Source organism: Ictidomys tridecemlineatus, chromosome 2 (genome assembly GCF_052094955.1).
Source record: "Ictidomys tridecemlineatus isolate mIctTri1 chromosome 2, mIctTri1.hap1, whole genome shotgun sequence".
Taxonomy (NCBI): Eukaryota; Metazoa; Chordata; class Mammalia; order Rodentia; family Sciuridae; genus Ictidomys; species Ictidomys tridecemlineatus.
The window spans coordinates 200,942,209-200,957,397 of NC_135478.1; the positions used below are offsets into that span (position 1 = coordinate 200,942,209).

Consider the following 15,189-nt stretch of genomic DNA (forward strand, 5'->3'; position numbering starts at 1 on the left):
CATCAGAAATCAGGAGTCCATATGCCTTCTCAACCTTTAAAGTTGGACAAGTTATGTACCTTTTTGAACCTTGATTTCTGAGACTAAGTTTTATCACTGATAGACAGAATAACAGTATCTATCAAAAGAAGGTAACTCAGGCTTTGGTGATATAATCCTGTGAAATGTCTCGTTCTATAAATAACAGTGCTAAATAAATGTTGGAAATAATCATTATTATAAAGATATTATTATTAGGTAATACTAATAATTTGTTTAATTTTCAGGTAACCATCAGCTTCTGTATTCTTCATTCATCCATTTGCTGATTCTTTGTTACTAAGAAGATAATAAAATAGAGAGACAGGCATGGCGAAATTTATGGCTTATTCTCTAATCAGATTCCAAACTTATCTACTATTTGTTGTTATTTCTACCAATTCTCTCCATCCATTACAGCTAACATTTAATGCTATTCATGTATTTTATTGTTTAAGAAACAGGGTGCTGCCCAGAAAAACTTACCCTTCCACAATAGTCCTATTAGCCAATCGTATACAATGTTCCCAAAGTGTATTAGACACAGGCAAGGGTATCCGAACTCTCTTAGAAACTTCATTTAACCTTCTGTTAAACTGCTCAAATTCCTAAGAAGACAAAAGTAATGGCCTTATGTGACTATCATTATAAAAAAATACCAGAGTGCTTTCCCATAAAAGTGAATGAAGAAAATAACAAAGACTTAGAATCAAACCAAGCAAAACAAAAAGAGACCAATGCCAGAGATAATTTAGATGTAATATACAGATTTTAAAATTATGAACAGATTATGTATAGTACAGAATACACTCCATTTTATCTTTAACAATGTCCAAATGTATCTATAACTCAAAATTGCCAATGGTTGTCACAATGAACTAAAAGAGCTAAATGAACAAAATTTGGTTTTTAAAAAATCTTTGAGAAACCCAGTTTGAAAACAAAAAACAAAACAAAAAAATAAGCCTTCAACTCAAAGTTAATTATTTCTAATTTGTGGTTATACTCTTTGGAAAGCAATCTGAAAAATTATTCCTTTCCTTAAACATTCTGTGAAACTAAATAAATTCTAATATACCAAATAATTTAAAAGTCATAACTACAAATTTTTAGTACAAAGAAAAAATATTTTTCTATTTCCTACCAAAAACCTAGAATATTTTTATTGTCTGTCAACATCCATGACACACCTGTTAAACACACACATACACACACACACACACAATTGATTAACCTCAATAATTCCATAAAAGCAGTAAATAATGCATCCTTCAATGAACAGTCTCTTTGTACTATTATCAACTAAATATGTTCATTTATAAAAATAAAGACTCCTGACCCTTTCTTGGCAATTTATTTCAAATAAAGTGAAAGCTTAAAATTATGTTTTAATTATGTTTTCTGAATAGAGCAACACAATGTATGTTCAAATGTTCCAATGTGAAAGAAAAAATAGCAAATCTGATCATCTCCAGTCAACCAACTATGTAACGATTAATGTGTTATCTTTTGCTCTTTTGCTACTTCTTAAACCACAATTTTCTTACTGACTCATTTTTAACAATTGCTTGCTTTAAATTATTTTTTAAAATGGACTGCCAATTCACTAAGCTTACCTATGAAAATTAGAGTTAAATAAATAATTGCTCTTCATCTATTGTTTCATTTCATGAATCTAGCAGAGCAGTAGTATTTTTTAGTTATTTATTCATTTGCTATGATAAATAGCTTTGGATTTCAAGAGTCACACAATCTAACACTTCTCATTAATACCTATTTTAAAAATACAACTATATGCTTCCTGTAAAAAATGACATTCTACTTATTGCTAAATTCAATGTCCAAGAATGCTGGCCATTAAATGAATAATAAAACCTTTTCATTTTATAATTCTCTGGGGACAACAAAAGCAGGCTTTCACCTGATTTAAACTTGGAAAAGTAGTAGTGAAAGAATAAAAGTTCTCATAGATAATTAACTTTTTGCTTAAAGAAGGCCTTACTTAAGTTGCGCAGAGTTGGGTTCAAGTTAATAACCTGAATAACACTAATTGTTATAGGTTCTTCTCTATAATAATCATGTTTCTTAGAATTAAGAATAATTGAAGCCACTAGCCTCCTTCTACTATCACATATAATCACTGAGTGTATAATTTTCTTTCTTGCATCCCTGTGAGTACTATAGTTGGCATATGCTGTGGTCTGAATGTCTGTGTTCCCCCAAAATTCATACGGGGAAATCCCAACTCCCAGGGTGATGGTGTATTAGCAGTGGGGCCTTCTAGAAGACAATTAGATCAGGAGAGTAGAACTCTCATGGAAAGAAATAGTGCTTTTATAAAAGAGGCCCCATCAATGAGGTGAAAAGAGAGCCTACATTTTAGGCGTAAATTTTTTCCACACACACGTCAGATAGAGCACTAATCTCCAGGATATATAAAGAACTCAAACAACTTAACACCAAAAAAAAAAAAGAAAAAAGAAAAAAAAACAAACAACCCAATCAATAAACGGACTAAGGAGCTGAACAAACACTTCTCAGAAGATATACATTCAACCAACAAATATATAAAAAAATGTCCAACATCTCTAGTAATTAGAGAAATGCAAATCAAAACTACTCTAAGATTTCATGTCACACCAGTCAGAATGGCAATTATTAAGAACACAGACATTTTAATTATTTCTTGCCTTCTACTTCTTTTGCTGTTGTTTTGCTCTTCTTTTTCTAGGATTTTGAGATGAAGTGTGAGACCATTTATTTGTTGGTTTTTTCTTTTTTTGAGGAATGAACTCCAAGCAATGAATTTTCCTCTTAGAACTGCTTTCAATGTGTCCCATAGATTCCGATATGTTGTGTCTGTGTTTTCATTTATCTCTAAGAATTTTTTAATTTCCTCCTTGATGTCTTCTATAACCCACTGATCATTCAGTAACCTATTGTTCATTCTCCAAGTGATGCATGATTTTTCCTTCCTTCTTTTATCGTTGATTTTCAGTTTCATTCCATTATGATCAGATAAGATGCATGGTATTATCTCTACTCCTTTATATTGTCTAAGAGTTGCCCTGTGACATAATATATGATCTATTTTTGAGAAGGATCCATGTGCTGCTGAGAAAAAAGTGTAACTGTTTGATGTTGGGTGGTATATTCTATATATGTCGATTAAGTCTAGGTTATTAATTGTGTTATTGAGTTCTATAGTTTCCTTATTCAACTTTTGTTTGGAAGATCTGTCCAGTGGTGAGAGAGGTGTGTTGAAGTCTCCCATGATTATTGTACGGTGGTCTATTAGACTCTTGAAACTTGAGAAGAGTTTGTTTGATGAACATAGCTGCACTATTGTTTAGGGCATATAAATTTATGATTGTTAGGTCTTGTTGGTGTATGGTTCCCTTGAGCAGTATGTAGTGTCCCTCTTTATCCCTTTTGATTAACTTTGGCTTGAAATCTAATCAGAGCTGAAATTAATGAAATTGAAACAAAAGAAACAATTGAAAAATTTGAAAAAACTAAAAGTTGGTTCTTTGAAAAAATAAATAAAATCGACAGACTCTTAGCCACGTTAACAAAGAGAAGAAGAGAGAGAACTCAAATTACTAGCATACAGGATGAAAAAGGAAATATCACAACAGACACTTCAGAAATGCAGAAGATAATCAGAAATTATTTTGAATCCTTATACTCCAATAAAATAGAAGATAGTGAAGGCATCGATAAATTTCTTAAGTCATATGATCTGCCCAGATTGAGTCAGGAGGATATAGAAAACCTAAACAGACCAATATCAATTGAGGAAATAGAAGAAACCATCAAAAGACTACCAACTAAGAAAAGCCCAGGACCGGATGGGTATACAGCAGAGTTTTACAAAACCTTTAAAGAGGAACTAATACCAATACTTTTCAAGCTATTCCAGGAAATAGAAAAAGAGAGAGAACTTCCAAATTCATTCTACGAGGCCAACATCACCCTGATTCTGAAAGCAGACAAAGACACTTCAAAGAAAGAAAACTACAGACCAATATCTCTAATGAACCTAGATGCAAAAATCCTCAATAAAATTCTGGTGAATTGGATACAAAAACATATCAAAAAAATCGTGCACCATGATCAAGTAGGATTCATCCCTGGGATGCAAGGCTGGTTCAATATACGGAAATCAATAAATGTTATTCACCACATCAATAGACTTAAAAATAAGAACCATATGATCATCTTGATAGATGCAGAAAAAGCATTCGACAAAGTACAGCATCACTTTATGTTCAAAACTCTAGAAAAACTAGGGATAACAGGAACATACCTCAATATTGTAAAAGCAATCTATGCTAAGCCTCAGGCTAGCATCATTCTGAATGGAGAAGAATTGAAGGCATTCCCTCTAATATCTGGAACAAGACAGGGATGCCCTCTCTCACCACGTCTGTTCAACATAGTTCTCGAAACACTGGCCAGAGCAATTAGATAGACCCAAAAGGGCTACAAAGAAATTATTAGAGCTAATAAATGAATTCAGCAAAGTGGCAGGATATAAAATCAACACGTATAAATCAAAGGCATTCCTGTATATCAGCGACAAATCCTCTGAAATGGAAATGAGGACAACCACTCCATTCACAATATCCTCAAAACGAATAAAATACTTGGGAATCAACCTAACAAAAGAGGTGAAAGACTTATACAATGAAAACTACAGAACCCTAAAGAGAGAAATAAAAGAAGATCTTAGAAGATGGAAAAATATACCCTGTTCATGGATAGGCAGAACTAACATCATCAAAATGGTGATATTACCAAAAGTTCTCTATAGGTTTAATGCAATCCAATCAAAATCCCAATGGCATTTCTTGTAAAAATAGATAAGCAATTATAAAATTCATATGGAAAAATAAAAGACCCAGAATAGCAAAAACAACTATAAGCAGGAAATGTGAATCAGACCTCAAACTATACTACAGAGCAATAGTAACAAAAACAGCATGGTACTGGTACCAAAAGAGGTGGGTGGACCAATGGTACAGAATAGAGGACACAGAAACCAATCCACAAAACTATAACTATCTTATATTTGATAAAGGGGCTAAAAGCATGAAATGGAGGAAGGATAGCATCTTCAACAAATGGTGCTGGGAAAACTGGAAATCCATATGCAACAAAATGAAACTGAATCCCTTTCTCTCGCCATGCACAAAAGTTAAACAAAAAATGGATCAAGGAGCTTTATATCAAATCAGAGACTCTGCGTCTGATAGAAGAAAAAGTTGGCTATGATCTACATATTGTGGGGTTGGGCTCCAAATTCCTCATTAGGACACCCATAGCACAAGAGTTAATAACTAGAATCAACAAATGGGACTTACTCAAACTAAAAGTTTTTTCTCAGCAAAAGAAACAATAAGAGAGGTAAATAGAGAGCCTACATCCTGGGAACAAATCTTTACTCCTCACACTTCAGATAGAGCCCTAATATCCAGAGCATACAATTACTCAAAAAATTAGACAATAAGATAACAAATAACCCAATCAACAAATGGGCCAAGGACCTGAACAGACACTTCTCAGAGGAGGACATACAATCAATCAATAAGTACATGAAAAAATGCTCACCATCTCTAGCAGTCAGAGAAATGCAAATCAAAACCACCCTAAGATATCATCTCACTCCAGTAAGATTGGCAGCCATTATGAAGTCAAACAACAACAAGTGCTGGCGAGGATGTGGGGAAAAGGGTACACTTGTACATTGCTGGTGGGACTGCAAATTGGTGCAGCCAATTTGGAAAGCAGTATGGAGATTTCTTGGAAAGCTGGGAATGGAACCACCATTTGACCCAGCTATTCCCCTTCTCGGTCTATTCCCTAATGACCTTAAAAGAGCATGCTACAGGGACACTGCTACATCGATGTTCATAGCAGCACAATTCACAATAGCAAGACTGTGGAACCAACCTAGATGCCCTTCAATAGACGAATGGATAAAAAAATGTGGCATTTATACACAATGGAGTATTACTCTGCATTAAAAAATGACAAAATCATATAATTTGCAGGGAAATGGATGGCATTAGAACAGACTATGCTAAGTGAAGCCAGCCAATCCCTAAAAAACAAATGCCAAATGTTTTCTTTGATATAAGGAGACTAACTAAGAACAGAGTGGGGAGGAAGAGCATGAGAAAAAGATTAACATTAAACAGGCGTGAGAGGCGGGAGGGAAAAGGAAAGAGAAGGGAAATTGCATGGAAATGGAAGGAGACCCTCAGGGTTACACAAAATTACATACAAGAGGAAGTGAGGGGAAAGGGGAAAAAAAACAAGGGGGAGAAATGAATTACAGTAGATGGGGTAGAGAGAGAAGATGGGAGGGGAGAGGATGGGGGATAGTAGAGGATAGGAAAGGCAGCAGAATACAACAGATACTAGTATAGCAATATGTAAAACAGTGGATGTGTAACTGATGTGATGCTACAATCTGTATACAGGGTAAAAATGGGAGTTCATAACCCACTTGAATCAAAGTGTGAAATATGATATGTCAAGAACTATGTAATGTTTTGAATAATCAACAATAAAAATTAAAGAAAAAAAATAAAAATAAAAAAATAAAATAAAAAATAAAAACCAAGGTTTACACACACACACACACACACACACACACACACACACACACAAAGAACACAGACAACAATAAATGTTGGAAAGGAAGTGGGGAAAATGACACACTTGTACTTTGCTGGTGGGACTGCAAATTGGTGCAACTAATCTGGAAAGCAGTATGGAGATGCCTGAGAAAACTCGGAATGGAACCACCATTTGACTCAGCTATCTAACTCCTTGGTCTGTACTCAAAGGACTTAAAATCAGCCTACAATAGTAACGCAGCTACATCAATGTTTATAGCAGCTCAATTAGCAATAGCTAAACTGTGGGAGCAACCCAGGTTCCCTTCAATAGATGAATGGCTAAATAAACTGTGGTATATATACAGAATGGAATATTACTCAGCATTAAAAGAGAATAAAATCATGGCATTTGCAGGTAAATGGATGGAGTTGGAGAATATGATGCTAAGCGAAGTAAGCCAATCCCAAAAAACCAAAGGCCGAATATTCTCTCTGATAAGTGGATGCTGATTCATATGGAGGGGGATGGGGCAGGAGAAAAATGAAGGAAATTGATTGGGCAAAGGAAAGAGAGGACTGGGGAGGAAGCATGGGGGCCAGAACGATGGTGGAATGAGATGGACATCATTACCCTAGGTACATGTATGACTGCACATACGGTCCAATGCTAGATAGTGTATAACCAGAGAAATGAAAAGTTGTGCTGCAATTGTGTACAATGAAGCAAAATTAATTCTGCTGCCATATATACCTAATTAAAATAAGTAATTAATAAAAAGAGGCCCCATAGAGCTGCCACACCCCTTTTGTCATGTGAGGATACACCAAGAAAGTGACATCTATAAGAATTTGGAGCCTCACACCAGCTACCCAATCAATCTTGGGCTTTTTTTTTTTAATATTTAGTTTTTAGTTGGACACAATATCTTTATTTATTTATATTTATGTGGTGCAGAGGATCGAACCCAGGGCCTCTCATACGCTAGGTGAGTGCTCTACCGCTGAGCCACAACTCCAGCCCCATTGGGCTTTTGAACCTCCAGAACTGTGAGAAATAACAATAATTTGTTATTTATAAAGTACCCAGTCTATTGCATTTGTTACAGTAGCCTACATGGATTAAAACAGCATGTCACAACTTTTCAAAAACACAAAGTTAATAAAGAGGGGGTGACATATTTATAAATTATATTTATCTTTTATACTTCAAGTTAAAATTTGGAATTGAAATCTCCAGAGTGTATTAGAAACAGAGTTCTTCTTTCATTATTTTTCAAGGTCAGTGTTCTTTGAATTCTAGGGTAGTAAACACAAAGTACCCTGTTTTTCACTCACCCCTTATATCTCTATGGAGACTCCTCTATACTGCTTACTCAAAGTCCCTTGAATCTGGAGAGAGGACTCCAGAAGGACATCCTAAGTAGCTGGGAGTGGGCACAACAGACTACTATGCTGCTCTCCCTAACCCACAGCTTTATCAGTTCTCACATGTCCCAGGCTACTATTTATTGCCTTTGATAAGAAGGTAAGAAGGATGGTGAAAATGAGATAAAAGGAGTGTTTTAAAAAGTCAATTTCTATTCATTGGCAAATATGCAAAAACAAAACTTTCTGAAAAGTGCTTTTTCATTTTCTAAGATTTTCTTTCCTAACCTCAAATACCCATATGGCTCAGTTACTTACTTCCTTCAGGCCTCTTCTCCACTCAGTTTATCGAAGTCCTTCTGTGACTAGAGTATACAAATGGTGTATCTCTCTCACTCACATTGTGTCATTTCCTTCCTCTCTTTAGCTGGTTTATTTTATTATTATTATTATTTTTTTGCAGCACTATTTATCACTTGACATTACATGTCAATTCATCCGTTTGCTGTTGTCTCTGCTCTGGTATGTAAATTCCCTAAGGGCACGTAAGTTCCTTAATTCACAATTATATTGCCAGTATTTCTACTAGAGCATGACACATGTCAGGTTATCTATTAATATCTATTCATACATAAATTGAAAAAAAATACAGTATGATTCTTTCCAGGAAACTTATAAATGCAAGTCACTGAATACAAAGAGCTATTTGCATGACATGTTGCAAAAGTAATGATTCATAGAAAAAATAACTTGAAATTATCAAGGACAAGGTCACTTGCTATTGATTATACACATTTAACTATAGAAATAACAACTAAACAGAAATATCTTCTTGACTCAGTGGACTCTCACCACTCCTATTTGATTATAGAACTTGAAATTTTAGCCAGAGCAATTAGGCAAGGTGATTAAAGAGATACAAATAGGCAAAGACAAAGTTAAATTGTTTCTGTTTTTAGTCATGATCCTATATTTAGAAGACCCTCCACCACCGGCCCCTGCTAAAAAAAAAAAAGCCTCCACCAAAAAACTTCTGGATGTAATAAACAAACTCAGCAAAGTAGGAGAATATAAAATGGACACACAAAAATCAGTAGCTTTTCTGTATGCCAATAATGAACCTGATGAAAAAAAAATTAAGAAAACAATCTCATTCACAATAGTCTCAAAAAGAAAAAAAAATCTTGGAATACATCTAACCAAGGAGGCAAAAGACCTGTACAATGAAAATTATAAATGCTAAAGAAACTGAAAAAGATATAAGATGGAAAGACCTCCCGTGTTCTTGGATAGACCTAATTTATATTGTTAAAATGGACATATTATCAAAGGTGATCTCCAGATTGGATGCATTCCCCATAAAAATACCAATGACATTTTTCTCAGGACTAGACAAAGCAGCCCTAAAATTCATTTGGAAGAATAAAAGATCCATGTCAAAGTCATTCTAAACAATAACAGCAATGATGAAGGCATCACAATTCCTGATCTCAAATTATACTACAAAGCAAGAATTAAAAAAAGAAAGAAAAAAGAAACAAGAAACAGACATGAAGACCAATGGAAAAGAATAGAAGTTACAGAGAAAAGTCCACATAGTTACAGTCATCTGATACTCTACAAAGATACCAAAAACATACACTGGAGGAAAGACAGCCTTTTAAACAAATTGTGCTAGGAAAACTGGAACTACCTATATAAAAAAAAAAATCAAACTAGATCTCCTAGAAAAATGAAACTAATCTTTATCTCTCACCATGCACAAAAGTCAACTCAACGTGTATCAAAGACCAAAGAATCTGACCAGAAACTCTGCAAGTGCTAGAAGAAAATACAGGGTCAACACTCCAACATGTAGGTGCAGGCAATGATTTCCATGATTCCTAAAGCTAAAGAAATAAAATCAAGAATCAGTAATGAGATGCCATCAAATTAAAAAGCTTCTGTATAACAAACAAGAGTGTGAATATAGAGCTGATAGAACATGAGAAGCTACTATTCTGGTACAGAATTAATATGCAGAATATATAAAGAACTTCAAAAAACAAACAAAACCAGAATCCATATAACCCAATCAAGAAATGGGCAAATTTAAACTTGACAGGAATTTCTCAAAAGAAATGAAAACGGGCAACCAATAAATGAAAAACATTCAACATTCTTAGAAATCAAGGAAATGCAAATCAAAATTCACTGAGATTTCATCTCACTTCAGTTAGGATGGCATTCAAGAATACAAATAATTTTAAATTCTGGCAAGGATGCAGGGAAGAAGAATACTTATATGTTGCTGGTGGAACTGCAAATTAATACACCCACTTTGGAAATCCGTATGGAGATTTATCAAAAGACAAGGAATAGACCCATATGACCCAGGTATCCCACTCCTCAGTATTTATCCAAAAGAACTAAAATCAGCACACCATAGGTGACACATGCATTCCTACATTTATAGCAGCACAATTCCCAATAGCCAAGTTATGGAACCAGTCTAGGTAAACATGAACAGAATGGATAAAGAAAATGTCTCTCTCTCTCTCTCTCTCTCTCTCTCTCTCTCTCACACACACACACACACACACACACACACACACACACAGACAACATGTATGTATATGTATCTATATATGTATGTATTTGTGTAGATGTGTGTGGATGTGTGTGTATAAAATGGCATTTTATTCAGTCATAAAGAAAAATAAAATTATGTCATTTGGTGGTAAATGGCTGGAACTGGAGAACATCATACCTTTAACAATGCATCTACGTATATGTTATGCTGTGACATGATTTCTTTTACATCCCATTTCACATTAGCCATTAGGAGCAGCATCTGTTCATAATCGATGGCTTTACCGGCTACAATCCAATAAATTGGTTTGCGTAGTTCACTAGCAGTTGAGACTGTCTAAAATACATTTTACAGAAATGAAGACAATTACTTTTTAATTTATAATGAACATTTTGCCAGTTTTAGCATCTATCATATCTAAAAATAAAAATAAAACACTATATTTGGAGACTTGAATTATGAAAGTATTTTAATGAGAGGGCCAAGCCCTTACTCAAAATACAATTTTGAGATACTGAATAAACTTGAAACCATTAACATTACAATTACAAGGGACCTGGAGATTTTCATGAAGATTAGGAACTATTACTCAGACCCTTCCACTTATCTCCATTTCCACTCCCAGTACCTGACCATTATCTCTCACTTGCATACTTGAGTCTTCAACTGGTTTCCTGACCCTAGCCTTATCATCAAAGTCCACTCTTTACCCCGCCCCCAACATACTCCTTCTAAAACACACACCTGAAAATGCTCACCTGTTTCAATCCCTCCAATAGCTTCCTGGTGCCCTGAGAATCAAGTCCAACTCCAGAGAGAGAGCATTTTCTATAATATTGCTCCCGCATGTCACTCTAGCCCTCATCCGCACTCTGACAAGTTTAGTTTCCCCAGCTGATACAGGCACCATGCTCTCTCTCATCTTCTGGTCTTGATACATCCTGTTCCCTTAATTTGGAATATGTCCCCAAATCACTCTTTCCACCTGGCTGGTCCAGCTTCCTCCACACAGGCTTCTCTCAACTACAACTCTCTCCTTCTCTGTCTGAGTTAAATATGCTGACATGGCTTTTTTCCTTCATAATAAACATTTACTATGCATTATTATAAATATAGTTTTATTATAACTTGGCTTTCTCTTTCTCTCTCACTAGGCTAAAAGTTCTAGGAGGTGCTTACTAAGTATTTACTTAACACAGGAATCCATGACTGAATGTTTTATCCAGTTCTCCTGGGACCTGGAGACTGATCTCTAGTAAAAAAAACAAAAGCAACCTAATAATCTGTGACAGTCCTATCTTGCTCACAATTAAAATGACAAAAAACATCTCTGACCTGAGAATAAAACTGCTGCAGAAAGGGCTTTTTGACTGCTGGCATCACAGCATCCAGATGTGGCTGAAGGAATTCAAACTGTTCAGCCAGGAATACCCTAAAGAAAATAAATAATCATTGTGTAAACAAATCTTGCAGGATTTAGAGACTGCCAATGGTTTTTGTATAAGTAATCTTTTAAAATCTCAAAGCAAAACTTTTAACAATTAGACTTATATTCCCATTTAATGGAAGCATTCTTGCTGATGCCAAGGGCGAGTTCATGTAACACTGAAAATATATGTAGAGTTTATGTAGAATCTTCAGTTATTGATAAGAATACATAAAGCATATCATAACAGTTTTTAAAGTTTTACCTAAAGCAAGAGTTATGCTGTTGAAGATCAAAATCTATAAGACTTCATTCCTTTCATTTGTATAACTGATAACTAACCATGCAGTTTTAAAAATCAATTGGTACTCTATGTTAGCATATATTTCTAAGAACCAGGTAAGTAAGTGATATTTAAAAGTGGCAGTCATATATAGCTAGAAAACTAATTATACATGTTCACCTTTCTAACTTTTCTTCCATACTTAATGACAAAGTAACTGTATTTTTTTTTTCTACTGTTGTTGTTTTGATTTGTTTTTCTTTTTAACAACTTACAGGGATTCCGTGGCTACTACTCTTTCTGCCAACCCATACAATGAATCCCCAGATGTCAAAACCACAAGGTGACTGAGGTGTGGGCTGGGTACCTTCTCCTTTCTTTCTTCTGCTGCTGTGAGTGTGGCAGTAGGATCAGCTGAAACTTCCTGAAAATACAACACACACATTTTACATTACACCTGAAACAGCATATCTAATGATAACAAACTCATGTGGTTTGACAAAATTAGAATTGCAATTAAAACACACATTGGCATACATTAATTACACTTAGTTTTAGCTCTTTTTCTCCCCCTGCTTTTTGGTTTTGTAACTATTGGAACTTTCCATTTTAAACTAAGTGAAAATTATTCTATAGATCACACAACACTATATGCTATCTTCCAAGCAAGACCATGAGTCTGCCAACAGAATGGATCTTTATGAATCAAGTTTCATAGCAACAATATTAAGATGCCCCTCAAGAACTTACACATGAGGAAAATGAAACTGATCCTTCATAACCAAGCTGGAAAAATCATAAAGTAGGGTTTGATTAACCATTTCACACCCAAATCTTCATCAAGGTGACCTCGGTATAATCTCCAGAAAAAAGGCAGAACTACAAGGTAGGTGTAAACTGACAAACTACATTGTATATGTCTGGGAAGAGATTTTTCTTGAGAAGGAAAGAGATGTGCAAAGCAGGGTGTGTTGGGCTTCTCAGTACTGTCCAGGAGATAGGCAATTGTTTAGATAAATAGCCACATAGTCAACAGGAAGGAGGCAGCCTAACCTGAGACCAGGAAAACTCATTAGACTGTAGATCTGTTTTATTTTTATCTGATGGCCGTTTTCACTAGCAATCCTTTCATTACTAATTTATCTTTCCAGTATTTTGATGTCAGGCAAGGAATAATTTGAATGTGAGTTATATACCTTCTTGGAACTCACAGAAAAATATCCTGTATTACAAACAAACAGCCTGTTGCTTGTTTTGAGACTTAGGTATTAATTAAGAAGGCACTAAACTGGCCACCTGGAGTAGCTGACAGAGGACTGCTGCCAGTTCGTTTCACAGACATACATTCAGGTGAGCAAGCTAATTATGAAGGAATGCTGTTTAGAATACTGACATCATCATATGCCCAAAGTTGCTCATTCAATGTCAGAGAAAGAGAATCTTGTTGTTTTGGAGGCAGTCAAGCTGATGATATCACAACTGCACTGTAAAAAGAACAACTTCACGGGAGCATGGGTCTAAACAAATGACTTGAAGCAATACTAATGATATTATAATATCAAAGTCCCTTTATGGTGTGAGGTCTCGAAGAACTTTCATAACCAAATACATTTCTATTAACAAGTAGCTTGAATTCGAGATGGAAATTATAATCTTAGTTTTCCTAATAATGACATGGCAACAAACTCTATTCATTATGTTTTGAAAAGAAACTCCAGAAGAGAAATGAGCAAGAAAAAAATAGAATAAATACTAAGCAGATGTGCTATTTTTGAAATTTACCTGGATATAGGCAACTTTTGACCTTATCCAATTCTTTAGTAAAATGTTTTAAATTTTTGATTGAATAATAGAATGACAGGGACAAAAGACATGATAAACATTATTATCTGCAGTTCATGTACTATTTTCAGTACGGAAAACATTAAATGGTTATGGGAATTTCAAAGTAAGAACATGAATGGACAGCACAATTAAATGCAAATATAAGTAAAATATTGCCAAAAGACTCTCAAAGGAAATTTTAGCACAAAAATTGGATGTAAACAAATCTAAACGTGTACAAAAATGTAAATCTAGATTACTGCTTGAAGAAATGCTATAATCCCAAATAGCCAACATTTTCCAGGTGAATAAAAATGTTGGCAATTACGTAAGATTCTGGAATTATGATTTATTTTTATAAATTCAGTAAAATACAAATTGTAAAACCTCTGAAATTAGAAAATGACATTATTTTCAAAAATTCCTTTTAATTTCCTATCTTCTTTGAAGGATAGTCTCTCTCAATCTCTCATTACTTAATTAGCACTTAAAACATCTGGAGGGCTGGGGATGTGGCTTAAGCGTTAGTGCACTTGCCTGGCATGCACGGGGGCGGGGGGGGGGTGCTGGTTTTGATCCTCAGCACCACATAAAAATAAAATACAGATGTTGTATCTACCAAAAACAAAAAAGTAAACATTAAAAAATCCCCACTTCTCTCTTAAAAAAAAAAAAAAAAACCTTATCTGGAGAATAACTGTTCTTCCTCTAGAGAAAATGATGATTATAGAACTATGAAAGTTAATCAATGTTACATCCCCTTTATTTATTTGCCTCAGTTAGAAAGAGAGCAAATACACTCAAGCAAAAGAAAACAAAACATAATTCATGAAATTAGACAGTGTATGATACCAACTGGTTGCCTGTACTATTCAATTCTAGGGGCTTTTTAATAACTGTCTAAATGAGAAACCTTGGAATCATTCATAACTGCCACTCCTCCTCACCTTCCATATATATTCCATCACTAAAAAATTAAACAGACACTTTTCTTTCTTGTTCCTTTGTGATGTCACTACTTAGTTGGGCCACCCATCCTTTGAAAGTCATAACTGAATTAGTCCAAATAAAT

At 34.7% G+C, this 15,189-nt stretch overlaps 1 protein-coding gene across 1 annotated transcript in view; it reads right to left on the reverse strand.

The window, feature by feature from the left end:
- The window catches only part of Vps50 (VPS50 subunit of EARP/GARPII complex), a 121,121-nt gene that overhangs the window by 4,408 nt on the left and 101,524 nt on the right, over positions 1-15,189 (reverse strand). The window contains exons 23-26 of the mRNA XM_005340532.4: positions 12,569-12,717; positions 11,920-12,016; positions 10,762-10,920; positions 505-626 (exon numbers count right to left, since the gene is read on the reverse strand). Of these exons, the coding sequence (XP_005340589.1) occupies positions 505-626; positions 10,762-10,920; positions 11,920-12,016; positions 12,569-12,717 (527 nt within the window). The remainder of the gene's footprint in view (positions 1-504; positions 627-10,761; positions 10,921-11,919; positions 12,017-12,568; positions 12,718-15,189) is intronic.